Here is a 13,519-nt window from a genome sequence, read left to right on the forward strand (position 1 = left end):
TTTATAATTTTGATTTATAAAATCGGTCGCTGTTGACACTCAGACCCCTACTAGCTGGGACTTAAAATACCTACAATACACAACACAATAGTGCCTTCAGCGCCCTTAGTTAGTAATGTCCATACCATACAATATAATACACAGTGATAATAAAATAGTAAAAAAATAATTAGATACAATTCATAGGTGGTTCTTTTGAAGAAATTTTTCTTTTATTTTTCAATAAAGCGTGATCAATACCCAACGCGTTTCGCCTCGTTAAGAGGCTTCATCAGGGGTTTGTGATCTTTTCTCTTTATAGACTCTAGTATCTAGTACTCATCAGAATCTGGTCAGATTTAATTGCAAACAGATAGAAAGATTTCTGTTGATGGCCCAAGAATGTTTTTACTGGACGATAGAACCTTATTAAAATATGAGCACCATGTATGATGTAATTTTTCAGAAGAAATGTATCTACACGTATGCGGTAGAATCTCTCCTAGGATTAGTATTGGGTCATATTCAATGATATAATAGACTTTTGTTCCGTAGAATTAATTGTCATGAGCCAAAAAGCTCAGATAATTCTCCTTATATTTTGAGAAAACTCCTTTTAGTGTAGGGACATGTGCTCTCCTAGGGATCCAGCCAGCAAGACTGTATATATATACACATATACATATATACATACACACACACACACACATATATACACACACACACACACATATATATATATATACACACATACACACACACACATATATATATATCTCTATCTCTATATACATTCCAATGGAAAGAGCATTCAGGAGACTTGGTACTTGATCAAACAAATCTGTATTGCGGTATTGAACATTTTCGGGACCTGAGTCCCTTCCTCAGAAAATCCTACATCATACATACATACATACATACATACATACATACATACATTACACTACACACACTACACTTTGGGTGAATAAAAAAAAAATACATATATTTATTGGAAAAAGGACAATACCTTATAAAATATTAAAGAAAAATAATGCTACAAGCTAAAGCAGTCAATCACTGTTCTTCTGGTAACGAGACAAATTGTACCTGTACCAACCAAACCAATGTCATTAAGTCATATTACTCACTCTGTGACAGAAGTACTATTCTCTTTTCCAAAAATACCAAAAGCATCTTCTCTCAGCTTATCATTTGGGAGTGATGGAGGATGGAACTCAGACTCCTTTTTCTTTGGGACCTTATAGTATTTCCAGGTGTTGTCATTTTCACCTTCCTCCAAATGAACTGCAGTGCCAACATATACAGTTGGTTCAAGAACTTCAGCGAAAGCTGGAACGAAGGTTTGAGACAAGCCATCTATTCGATCATCTATTGATTTTGCTGGAATCAGTGGATCAGGCGTTGGCATTTGATAAAAATGCTGATTCTGTGGAGTTGATGGGTTTTTTATAGGTTCTCCTGCACCATCTAAAACCTCACAAGGATGAGGACTCAGGGGAGGAGGTGGAGGAGAGTTGCCCATTTCATTGGCATGCAGTTGTGGTGTTTTAGCTACATCATTGGGCCGAATATTTGAGAAACGTCCTCTACTGTCTTGGGAACGAATACCAAGTCTCTGACTTGCAGTGTCTGTCTCCATATTAACATCATCGCCAAGAGATGCACGATGATGAAACGGAGTCAGTGGTCGCTTTTGAGGTTTGTCCCCTTTTTCCTGCTTATCGTTAGTCTTGTGCTTTTGAGCTGCTTGTTGCTGTGTTCCTGCAGGTGCCACCTGCCCTGCTTGACCTAAATTCCTTTGCTTAAGATTTTTGTGCCTACAAAAAAAAAAAAAAAAAAAAAAACGGAACATTTAACACTACTTCAAAAAGGGTCACATTAAAAGTTTCAACCAGGGTCAGTGTGGGGGTGATAGATAGATGGATATATATTATATTGTGAAACAGATTGTTTTCAACATCAATAGGTTGAATTGCTGTTGTGAAACTACAAGTCCCAGCATGCCTTGCCAGTTTTACTATTAGGGAATGCTAAAACTATGGCAAGGCATGCTAGGAGGAGTAGTTTCACAACAGCTGGAGGGCCACAGTTTGGACATGCCTAGCCTACTCAATGGGCAGTATTCAATGAAAAAGTTCTCCGTGCATGGAGAGCGTTTTATTTCGCTCTCCATGCACTCTCCGTGTTCCGGAGGGCTCTCTGCCACTCCTGCTCCCTCTATTCAATGTGGCTGATGCTCTCCGCCACTCGCGGAGAGTCTTAACCCCTGCAGGGAGCAGGGAGCTTTCAGGGAGCCGGAAGCAGCCAGAGAGATTAAAGTCTCCCTGGCTGCTCCAGAGGACTGTGGAGGGGAGGGGGGCTCTCCAGGACCCAGGCTGCACCCCCCTATAGCCAGCGGGGGACCCAGTATTCACTGCACCCGTTTGTGCATAGTTACGTTCGGGTGCAGTGAATATATGAATATCTAATGAGCGGCTCGAGCGCTCTGGCCCCCTGCTGGCTGCACTGTGTAAAAAAAAAAAAAAAAAAAAAAAAAAATTAAAAAAATATTTTTTTTTAAATTAAATATATATTCATGTGCTATAAGCACATGAATAAAAATAACATGCCCCTTCACAGAAAAAAAAAACTGATTTTTTTTACACCAAAATTTCTTAAAAAAACCTTTTAGTTTAAAAGTTCACATTCCAGCTCTCCATCAAAAGATGGAGAATTGCTACACGGAGAGACACGGAGAAATTCACTTAGAAAGACGGAGAACATTTCACATTGAATAGGGCTGCACGCTTTTGGAGAGCAAAATGCTCCGTCCAAGGCGAACAAAGCACAAGTTCTCCACAAAACACGGAGAACTTTTCTCATTGAATACTGCCCAGAGTCAGGGCCGTCTCAAAGACAGTCCGAAAACACAGGGATTGGATTATTACTCAGCAAAGTCGGAAATGGGCGGCAATTCAATTAGAGGCTGTTTCCGACAGATCTGCTTAGACAATAAAAAAAAAATTGGATCTGGAGGGCAGCAAGCACCACGCAAGGGAGCTGCATAAGCGATGATACTGTAGCCACTGCTGCAGAGCGGTGACAGTTGCTTGTGGGAGCCGGGGAGATCTGCAGACAGAGAGAGAGACAGACAGACAGAGACAGAGCTGCTGACCAGATCTCGCCAGCTCCATGCAGGGCTGTAAGTTGTCAAATCTGAAAGCCTTCACTGCGGTTTGAAACGGCAGCATTGAATAGGCAGAGGATTGTTAATATTTCCGCCGGCGGAAATATCGGCACAGTCCCAATATCGGCACAATACCCCAATAGTCTTAGTAACTCTTAAAATTGGACAAAATGAAGTGTCAACTTTTTTTATTTATTATTATTTCATCTTATTCAAGTTTTAGTCAGTGGACCTTGAGGTACATTTTTAATGGTTCAAGCACACTAGCTTGGGGGGTTGTTACAAGCACTATGCAATACAATAGTGATTGTATTGCATAGTGCTTACAGACCAAACACATAAGGATAGAGCGCAGCACAAACCAAATCCACTGCACCATTCACATGACAAGAAATGGTATATTTTGGTTTTTAAATTAAAGTGTAAAGTGCACATCATATAAGGGAAACACTATGGATCAATTCGGATATATTTGGTATTGCACACTAATAAAAAGAAATCCTATGGATACATAGAAAATACAATATTTTCCTGCTGTAAATACCAGAGAGGGCTCAGATCAAAATTCTTATATGAACACTATTGCACAGCTGCAAGGAAGTGGCTCTGCAATACCACAAAACTGACATGGTAATGTTGCAAAAGGCATCTGTAGGGAAAAAAAAAAACACCTACTGCGACAAAGTGCTGCATTTAAAAACTTAACAGATCATCATCACAAAAAGACATTGCATACAGGAAGTGACAACACAGATAATCCTGGGGTTCAGCACCCTTCTGCTGACATCAAGTGAACACAGAACTGATCATGAATGTGCACAGCTCCCCACCATCAGAACTGTATGTAAATCAATAGGTTTATGTAGAAATAAAAATCAAGCCCGCAGTCTTCTATAAATTAAGGACACCTTGTAAAGGTCCAAAAGCACACCTCTAACACGTCCCATGAACGAGATTATCCAATGTAAAGAACGTTTTGCAGATGTATAAGTTACTATGCAAATCCCTGCAATAGAGCTCACTTTAGGGATACCAATGTAATTCTAGAGGTGGAAAAATTGTGGTTCCAGGGGTCCAAAGTTTTCATTTTTCAGTTATAGAGATACCTTCAAATAAAAAGGTGTAAGGAAAATGCCCAGACCTTTTTGTCCTATATAAATCATCCTATCCACTTACAGAACACTAAGGGGCTGTTTTATATCTTCATTGGGAGCCCATGACACTTGTGAACCCCAAATGAATAAAAATGGAAGAAAAAAAAATAATATGCCTCTACCTATTGAAAGGGGGGAAAAAAAAAAACCTCCTTTCAATACAAAAAAAATAACGCCAGACACATACATCCATATAGCACAGTGTAGCATAAAAATGATTAGCCATAAAATAGGTTATATTGCGTGATACCTATGAATTGTGTTTTACCTTGAACAGACACAAGTTGTTCTTTGTGTAGCTTCTACAAAATCCCAGGTTGCAACAGTATCTGATGTCTCTTCCTCACACACTCCATTTGCAGATGCAGAATATTTCCTCCTGTAATGAAAATTAGAAACAATTACAGACTTCCACCTGGGGAGGAATGTCATCGCTGCAGGGGTCAGATGGCAGGTAGCCCAAAGCTTGGTAACTTAAAATTCAGGAGGTGCTCCTCCTCACCGCTGTCTCAACGCATAGCTCGTGGTCCTTATATTAGACTGATAATATGTGAAACCCTAAAAATTTTAGCATCATTTATAAAGTACATCTAAAAAAAAAAAAAAAAGTATACAGCTTATCTTTTTGCTTTACTCCTACAAAAATGTATACATCACAGCACACTAGATTTTGCTATAAGCTTAATGAAAAAGGTTTACAATTTGCCAATGAGTGTCCAGGTTGAAGAAACACTTACTTGTTCTGGGATTTATTTATGTTGCATTCTTGCCAAACTCTATCAACAACCTGATTAGCCAATTTTCTTGGTATTTTTCCACCATGACTCGTACTATCAGAAGTAAAACAGTCTGACACGGAGGGAAACTTCATCCACTTTTGTGTCGATTGGACATCAACTGTAAAAGAATAAATGAAAATGGAAGTAGAAATCTCAATGTGAAAAAGGATGGATTTAAATGTAAGAAATTGTGAATTCTTGTTGAAGGAAGAAGTTTGAAGTAGGGCAAATTCAATTAGGTTAACAGTCCCCATCCTTAGAATCTGAGACCATCCCATGTCTATATGTCACTATTTTAGGATGAGCCATGTGATTATTAATGTAGAGGGAAGTTTTATTCTTTTGTCATAAAAATTATAAAATTGTGAGTGGTGGGGGGTGGGTGGGCACATATGGGGAAATTTACACACAAACCTCAAGGAGGTTATAACTTCTAACACAAAATAGATTTCATCACATTGCTTAGTCACACCAGGATTCTTTTTTTACTACAATAAAGCTCAAAATCGTATCACCGTTTAAACCTCTTCCTTGGTTTTTTTTCCCCAGACGCAAATAAAAAGTATGGACATTCAATAACCTGTTTGAACTTCTTCTGGGGATGTTGGTGGTGTCAACGTTACTGAAGACATGGCCGGATCTCTGGCAGAAGCAGGCACTTGAACACCTAAACAGGTGTTTGAACAATGGGTGGACCCAGATGAGCTGGCTGTAGGTATGTCTGACTGTGGAACTAGCACAAAGCATGCTGGATACACCATTCGAACACCGGCTAAAAAAATACAGAAGAAAATTTTTTTTTGTAAAATCTTTCAGTGATATTTTTAACATTAACATTTTTTTTCTTTATTCACTTGAAGTAAAATAAAAATAGGAATATGGTACCTACCGGTAATTCAGTTTCTCGGAATCCGCAGGGGACACTGGCGTACTACAGTGGGTTTTAGAGCTAAGGTGCTGGCACACTATAACTTTAAGATGGCTCCTCCCCTCTAATACCACACAATCCCCAGTTAGGAAAATTGGTAACAAGAGTAGAGGACACCAGGAAACAACACCACAAACATGAACTATGTACACCAAACAATGACTGGCAGGCAACACAAGTAGGGAGGGAGGCCAGTGTCCCCTGCGGATTCAGAGAAACTGAATTACCGGTAGGTACCAAATTCCTATTTTTCTCGTTCATCCAGCAGGGGACAATGGTGTACTACAGTGGTGATGTTCCAAAGATTTTCACCCAGGGAGGGAATACTCGTGGGGTCCTGCAATACAAAACTACCAAAATCCGCAGAGGAAGATGCAAATGTATCAAACCTGATGAATGTGTGAGCGGAAGACCAAGTAGCCGCCCTACACAGCTGCGAGGTAGAGGCCCCGTGCCTAGCCGCCTAAGAAGTACCAACCGCTCGGGTAGAATGGGCCTTCAGTGAGATGGGAGGCACCATGCCCTAGTTTACATGCCTGTTCAATGGTAAACTTCATCCAGCAGGCGATGGTCTGTTTAGAAGCTGGCCACCCGCGTTTGAATGCATCATAAAGAATGAAAAGATTGTCTGATTTCCTTAAGGTCCTAGTTCTAGAGACATAGGGCGGTATTCAATGAAAATACCTGCGAGGTGCAGCGAATCCTTTTTAGGATTCGCTGCACATTCGCCACGTTCCGGAGCCGGCGGGCTCCAGTATTCAACGTGTCAGGGGCTCGCTGCCCCTGACTGGCGAATATGAGCTCCTGCGGCGATTGCCGCAGGGAGCCTGAGGACGGTGGCAGGCAAAGAGATGGAAGTCTCTCTGCCTGCCCCAGAACTTTGTGGGGGGTAGGTGGGCTCCCCAGGTGCCAGGCAGCACAGGCTGCCCCCCGGGGGTGCCAGCAGGGGACCGTATATTCACTATACCTGATCGTAATGATCGGGTGCAGTGAATATATGAATATGTAATGAGCGGCTCGGCTCTGGCACCCCCTGCTGGCTGCTGTGTAAAAAAAAATATATATATATATTTTTTTTAAATTAAATATATATTCATGTGCTTACAGCACATGAATAAAAATAGCATGCCCCTCCTCAGAATAAAATTCCTGATTTTTTTACACCAAATGTAAAAAACAAAACACTGTTTTAAAAGTTCACATTCCACTTCACCATAAAAAGATAGCGATTGCTACTCGGTGAATCATGGTGAAAATAACCTTGAAATGTATTCGCCATGTGGTCATTGAATGGGGTGATTCACCGTTTTAGTCAGAAATTCGCCAAACAGCACAAATTCGCCATAAAAACATGGCGAATCAGGTTTATTGAACACCGCCCATAGATACATACCACACCCAGTGTGGTGGGTTGTTGATCCGTATCCGAAAATGACGTTATGACGATAGGCTGGTTTACATGGAAGGAACCACTTTTGGTAAAAAGGACGCTCGCATACGAAGCTCCGCCCTGTCAGAATGAAACACAAAAAACAGGAACTTGAGTGCCCCAAGTTCGGACACTCGCCTTGCATAGGCCAAGGCCAGAAGGGTGACAGTCTTCCAGGTTCCGTACTTCAAATCAACAGTTTCCGGTGGTTCATCCACACAGATAGATTTGGCAAAAGATCTGGGTGTTCCCGACCGATTGAAAAGACCAATCGCTCAAATCGTTCCGTGTGTATGAACGATATCAAATCGGACGATGCACGCAGCCGATGGACAGAAAGATCAGCGACCAATCGTTAGCGATGTGTACCAATCGTTTCATGTGTATGCACGATGAATGATTTGGTAAGGCTAATAGACTTGCTCCCTCTACCGTTGTTTAAGATCAATCGTTCATGTGTAATCGTTTACTCAATCGTTAATCATTTGACACCAAATCGTTTGTGCAGGAGGTTCAGAGGAAATCATTAATGAGATTGAATCGTTGTCCAAATTTATCAGTGTGTACGCACCTTTAGACTGTATAAAACGAAAAACCGAATTTAAATCCCACGGAGGTGTGGGAGAAACAAAGGGAGGCTGAACTCTGGCCACCCCTTGGAAAAAGGTTTAATTCTCCTTTGAAAAAGTACTGACAGGGCTGAGACCTGGACCTTTAATGATCCGAGTCGAAGACCCGCATCTAAACTGGAGCAGTCGAGGCAAACGAAAAGATCTAAAGGGGTAACCCCGGCTGGAACACCCGTGGTGGCAAGCTCGTCATATGCGGTGATAATGAGTGGCGGAAACCAGCTTTCGAGCCTTGAGCATGCTAGGAATGACCGAGGATGGTATGCCCTTCTTTCTTAGGACATCGGTCTCAATAGCCATGCAGTCAAATGGAGGGGTCTGAGGGCGGGATGAAGGAAGGGATCCTGCAGTAGAAGATCCGGCCTGTCCTGAAGCATCCAGGGTTCGTCTGCCAGAAGGCTCTGCAGGTAGGAGAACAGACTCAGTCGGGGCCAAAACGAAGCGATTAATATTGCTTGAACGCGTTCCCGTCTCAGCTTTTTTAGAACTCTTCCTAGTAGTGGAATCAGGTAAACAAATTGGAATGTCCAGGGGGTTTCCAGTGTGTCTACTGCATAGGCCCTTGCTTCTCTTGTCCTGGAGACGTAGAGAGGAAGCTGGTTGTGATGAGAGGCCATGAGGTCTACCTGAGGGAGGCCCAACCTCCTGACAATCTGTTGAAAGACCTCGGGGTGAAGTGCCCACTCTCCGGGGTGAAATTCTTGTCTGCAGAGAAAATCGGCCTCCCAATTTTCGACCCCTGGAAGGTAAACGGCAGTGAGTAGAATTCTGGAGACCTCCTTCGCGGTCTGTTTATATAGGCGAAAGCCATTGCGTTGTCTGACTGTAGCTTCACCGGATGACCTGTCAGGGTGTCCTGGACCGCGAGAAGGGCATTGAAAATCAGAACAGACAAACTTCCATGGATCCCATAGACCCTGCAGGTGATTAGATAGAACGACCTCCCCCCCCCCCCCTCCAGACAGTGAGGCTGGCGTCGGTGGGGAGGGTGATCCAGTCCCACACCGCAAAGCGATAAGGTCTGTTTGTGTAGCACCACATGAGTGACAACTTTGTTTGTCTTGAAAGTTGAACCTGTCGATGGATATACAGATGTGAGCCCGACCACTGACTCAACAGATCCAGTTGAAGAGTTTGCAAGTGGAAACTGCCTAACTGCAAGGCCGGGAATTCAGCCACCATCTTGCCCAGAAGGCGAATGCATAGAAGGATCTGGACCAGTTTATGCTGAAGAACCTGATGGACCAGGCAACTGATAGCTTCTATCTTGTCATTTGGGAGAATCACCCGCTGATTCCTTGTATCCAGGAGCAGACCCAAAAATTGAAGGCGCTGCGATGGGGAGAGCGAGGACTTTTGATAATTGATTATCCAGCTGTGCTGAATTAGGAACTGTATAGTCTGTTGAGAATGCTCCTGCAGAGTCGACGCAGATGGGGCTTTTATTAGCAGGTCGTCCAGTTAGGGCACGATATTGAGACCCTGAAGTCTTAATTGAGCCATTAGCACTGACAAGAGTTTTGTGAATACCCGTGGGGCTGAGGATAATGGGAGGGCCCGTAACTGGGTTTGTGTCCCACACGTATTCGTGTCCCACTGCAAATCTGAGAAAGGACTGATGAGTCCAAATGGGAATATGAAGGTAAGCATCCTTTATGTCGAGGGATACCAAAATCTCCTGCGGTTCCAGGGAGGCTATTACAGAGTGAATTAACTCCATCTTGAAACGTTGAGACTGTACGAATAGATTGAGTGATTTTAGATTGAGGATAGGCCTGACAGAGCAGTCTGGCTTGGGGACTACAAAAAGATTGGAATAGAACCCCAGTCATCTTTCCTTGTACGGTACCGGAATGATCACCAGAGATTGCAGGAGTTTTTGGATCGCCTGCTTTAGCTGTAGTCTCTTTTCTGGTGCATGAGGGAGACCGGTTTTTAAGAACCTGGAAGGGGGATGACACGCAAACTGGATCTTGTACCCTTCCGTAATGAGAAGGCGAACCCAGGGATCTGAAGTTGTAGACAGCCACTGATCCCGGAAATCCAGCAAGCGGGCGCCGGCCTGAGGTCTTCTCACCGTGGCCGGTGGATAGTCATGCTGCAGGTTTTTCCTGGGGCTTAAGGCTGTTGGGGTCGGGAGGCCGCCTGTCCTCTGGTCTTGCCTCGGCCGCCCCTGAAGGAGAAGGAAATACGCTTGCCTCGGCCCTGAAAGGACTGTTGGGGACGAAAGGACTGAAAAGAAGGCCCTGTGTACTGTCTGGCTGGAGGAGGTGCAGAGGGTAGAAAGCAGATTTCCCACCAGTTGGAGATCCATTTATCTAGTTCTGGACTGAACAACATGTCTCCCATAAAAGGAAGAGCCTCCACAGCCTTTTTAGATTCTGCATCCGCTTGCTAGTGCAGTAATTGCATTAGCTGAAATGTGTGTAGCAATCAGTGATATCCTTTGAGGTATCTGCCAAAAAGGTTGCAGATTCATGAATATGCTCCGTCAACAAAACGAAGGTCCTGACAAGGGGTACAGTTGTCCAGACCCTGAATGAGCTGTTCCGACCACTTGTAGATAACTTCGTTTACCCAAGCTGAAACTACTGCCGGACGTAATGGAGTCCCTGCGGCCACATAAATGGCCTTGCGGGTGTTCTCAAGTTTTCTGTCGGCAGGATCCTTCAGAGTGGACACCCCCGGTACTGGGAGAGTAATTTTCTTGGGCAGCCTCGAAACTGAAGCATCTACTGGGGGTGGAGTTACCCACTTGGCCAACGCCGAGGGTTGAAATGGGTAAATAGTAAGAAATCTCTTGGGGACCTGAAATTTTTTATCAGGGTTCTGCCAAGCTGCTGACAATTGTTCCTGTTTAGAAAAAGGAAAGACTACAAGCGGTTGGATTTGTACCGCAAACAGAGCAAAATCCTGTGCAACAGTTTCTGGTTCTTCTGGGAAATAAAGACCTGCTTAACAACTACAATGAGACCCTCCACACCTACCGGGGAAGGCTCTTGATCCTCCCCAGTTGGAAGGTCATCTGTCTCAAAACCTTGATCCTGGTCGTCATTTGGACAGGCATAGTCGCCATCGGAGTCGTCAGATTCCGTAAATCGACCGACATGCCTACTAAACGTCAGAGAAACCCACCCGGAGTACCTCCAGTTACCTTCTTTAAGCCCTCTCCTACAATCCAGAAAGGGGGGACCCCCAGAGAGTAGAACCACTGATACACTACCACCTCCCGACGCCACTACTGACTCCACGCCACATAGACGGGTCATGGCAACTACGGTAGATGACGAGGCACCGTTCACCGTCGGTACAATGAAACAACTGTTCACCTCATTTTAACAAGACATTATAGCCAAATTTAAAATGGCTCTACAAACCTGCCAGCAATCTGTAGACGCACTGGGTGAGAGAACGGATTACCTAGAAAATAAACTGGGAGAAGTAATCAAATCCCACAATCACCTAATCTTGCTTCACGAGGACCTCCAGGTAGAGGTTACGTCCCTAAGACACAAAACCTGCGACTTGGAGGACGGATGCGCCGTAATATAAAAAGTCGAGGCATTCCCGAATTGGTCTCCAATGTGGACCTCGTGCAATACGCTACAGATTTATTCATGAAACGGTTACCGGAGGTCACCATAACAGACTTCTTGCTGAATCGGATTCATCGCCTACCCAAAGCCAAAAATGCGCCGTATGATGCTCCCAGACACTCTGACGCGAATACACTACCACCACATTAAAGAAAAAACCCTACAAGCTGCCAGACACTCAAAAACGCTTGCCGCCATTCTGGGCGATCTACAACTGTTTGGTGACCTCTCTGCTACGACGCTCGCACTAAAAAAGGAAGGAAGTGACAGCCTCAGTACATGCATATAAAAGAGCCTTGCCTGAAATAAACCCCCAATGGCATATTTAAGCACTATTAAAATGCAGCCGGCCACGTGAGCGCCACCGCGCCTGAGGCCCTGTGCCGGCGCACACACACACACTCTGATCTCCCGATGTCGCTAGCCCCCCCCCTACTCACCAGCACCGAGTGCAAGAGCCGCCGAGGAGTTGCTGCAGATGACAGAAAACGATCGCGGGTGTGCGGGAGCATGCTCGCGGCACCCGCTCAGAGCACCACGCTGGGGGAATACACTCACCGGTACCCGGTGACTTGCAGGTAGGCTGGTGTATGACAGTCCCTTTGGTAGGGGGCCGCAGGCACACCAATCGGTCTGGGCAGGTGCCTTTGACAGAGGCCCTGACAGACGTGCTGGTAAGGGACCAGCAGTGCCAAGCTCCACAGCGTTTCTATTGAAAGATAGGAGCAAGGAGCAGAATCTAAGTGTTAGAACAAAAACGGCGTAAGGAGAAAGAGTAGGAGCAGGGCTCCTGCGTGTCTAGCTCCCTCGGCACAATTTTTCTAACTGGGGATTGTGAGGTATTAGAGGGGAGGAGCCATCTTCTTAAAGTTATAGTGTGTTAGCTCCCAGCAACCCAGCTCTAAAACCCACTGTAGTACACCAGTGTCCCCTGCTGGATGAACGAGATAATCAAGGTCCTACAAATATAACATGTAACAGAGAAAAAGTGAAACTGCAGAATGAGCGCTAGTGGTGTTCTCAAAAAACTCATTATTTTCTTGTGATAATTCACACGGACTGAGTTTTTTGAGAACACCACTAACGCTAATTCTGCAGTTTCACTTTTTCTCTGTTACATGTTTTATGTAAGGTGATTATTGAATGTCACCTTAACTGTAGGTAAGCTGCATGTGTGTTATGCGCACCTGATCACAAAATATTTCTTACTTTACAAATATAACATGCTTTTAAAGGCTATTTTATTTCAAGTGAACCTAAGCACATGGAAGACCAGGCCACTTTGAAATTAGATATTCTTGCAACTCTAGTTAAGCCAAAACAGTCTGAGTTTGTGAAAAGGCATAAAAAATCCTACATTCTAATTAGGTTTCATAATTTTCACATTCAAAGTGCCTTTTGGGTAACCAAGTGGTCCGTTTTCATCCTTTTCAGCACACCAGTAGGGGGGCTGCAAATTGAATTGTGTTTAGAAAGAACTCAATTCCCCCTTTAAGTTAGTGCAATACTAATTATTTTTTGTGGTCCTATCAGAATTATAAACACTTGTCAGGTGATCAGGTTGTAAGCCATGGTGAGGGCCGACCATGGAACAGGAAAAAAAAACAATGGGGGTGGGGGGGGTTGGGAAGGGTACAAAACGGAATTGCGATGGTGGCATTAACTTATTTAAAAAAATTGTGATGATTGCAACAGGGATAAATGGGCACAACACAAAGCGCATAACTTCCTGCGTAGCCACAATCCAGTCAGTGTTCATGCCAACAGTGGGTTGTCCGGTCCAATGAATCCTGTCTTGGTTGCTTAAAGTGGAGGTAGTGTATTACTTATCTAGGTAAGATACTACACACTCTGGT

General features: G+C 43.9%; 1 protein-coding gene across 2 annotated transcripts in view; it reads right to left on the minus strand.

Moving 5' to 3' along the window:
* Positions 1–13,519, minus strand: part of MED13 (mediator complex subunit 13) — a 105,931-nt gene that overhangs the window by 48,853 nt on the left and 43,559 nt on the right. For both annotated transcript variants that reach the window (XM_083173754.1, XM_083173753.1), the window contains exons 6-9: positions 5,662–5,853; positions 5,040–5,199; positions 4,571–4,681; positions 1,110–1,799 (exon numbers count right to left, since the gene is read on the minus strand). In XM_083173754.1, the coding sequence (XP_083029880.1) occupies positions 1,110–1,799; positions 4,571–4,681; positions 5,040–5,199; positions 5,662–5,853 (1,153 nt within the window). The remainder of the gene's footprint in view (positions 1–1,109; positions 1,800–4,570; positions 4,682–5,039; positions 5,200–5,661; positions 5,854–13,519) is intronic.

Source organism: Crinia signifera, chromosome 2 (genome assembly GCF_055691185.1).
Source record: "Crinia signifera chromosome 2, ASM5569118v1, whole genome shotgun sequence".
Taxonomy (NCBI): Eukaryota; Metazoa; Chordata; class Amphibia; order Anura; family Myobatrachidae; genus Crinia; species Crinia signifera.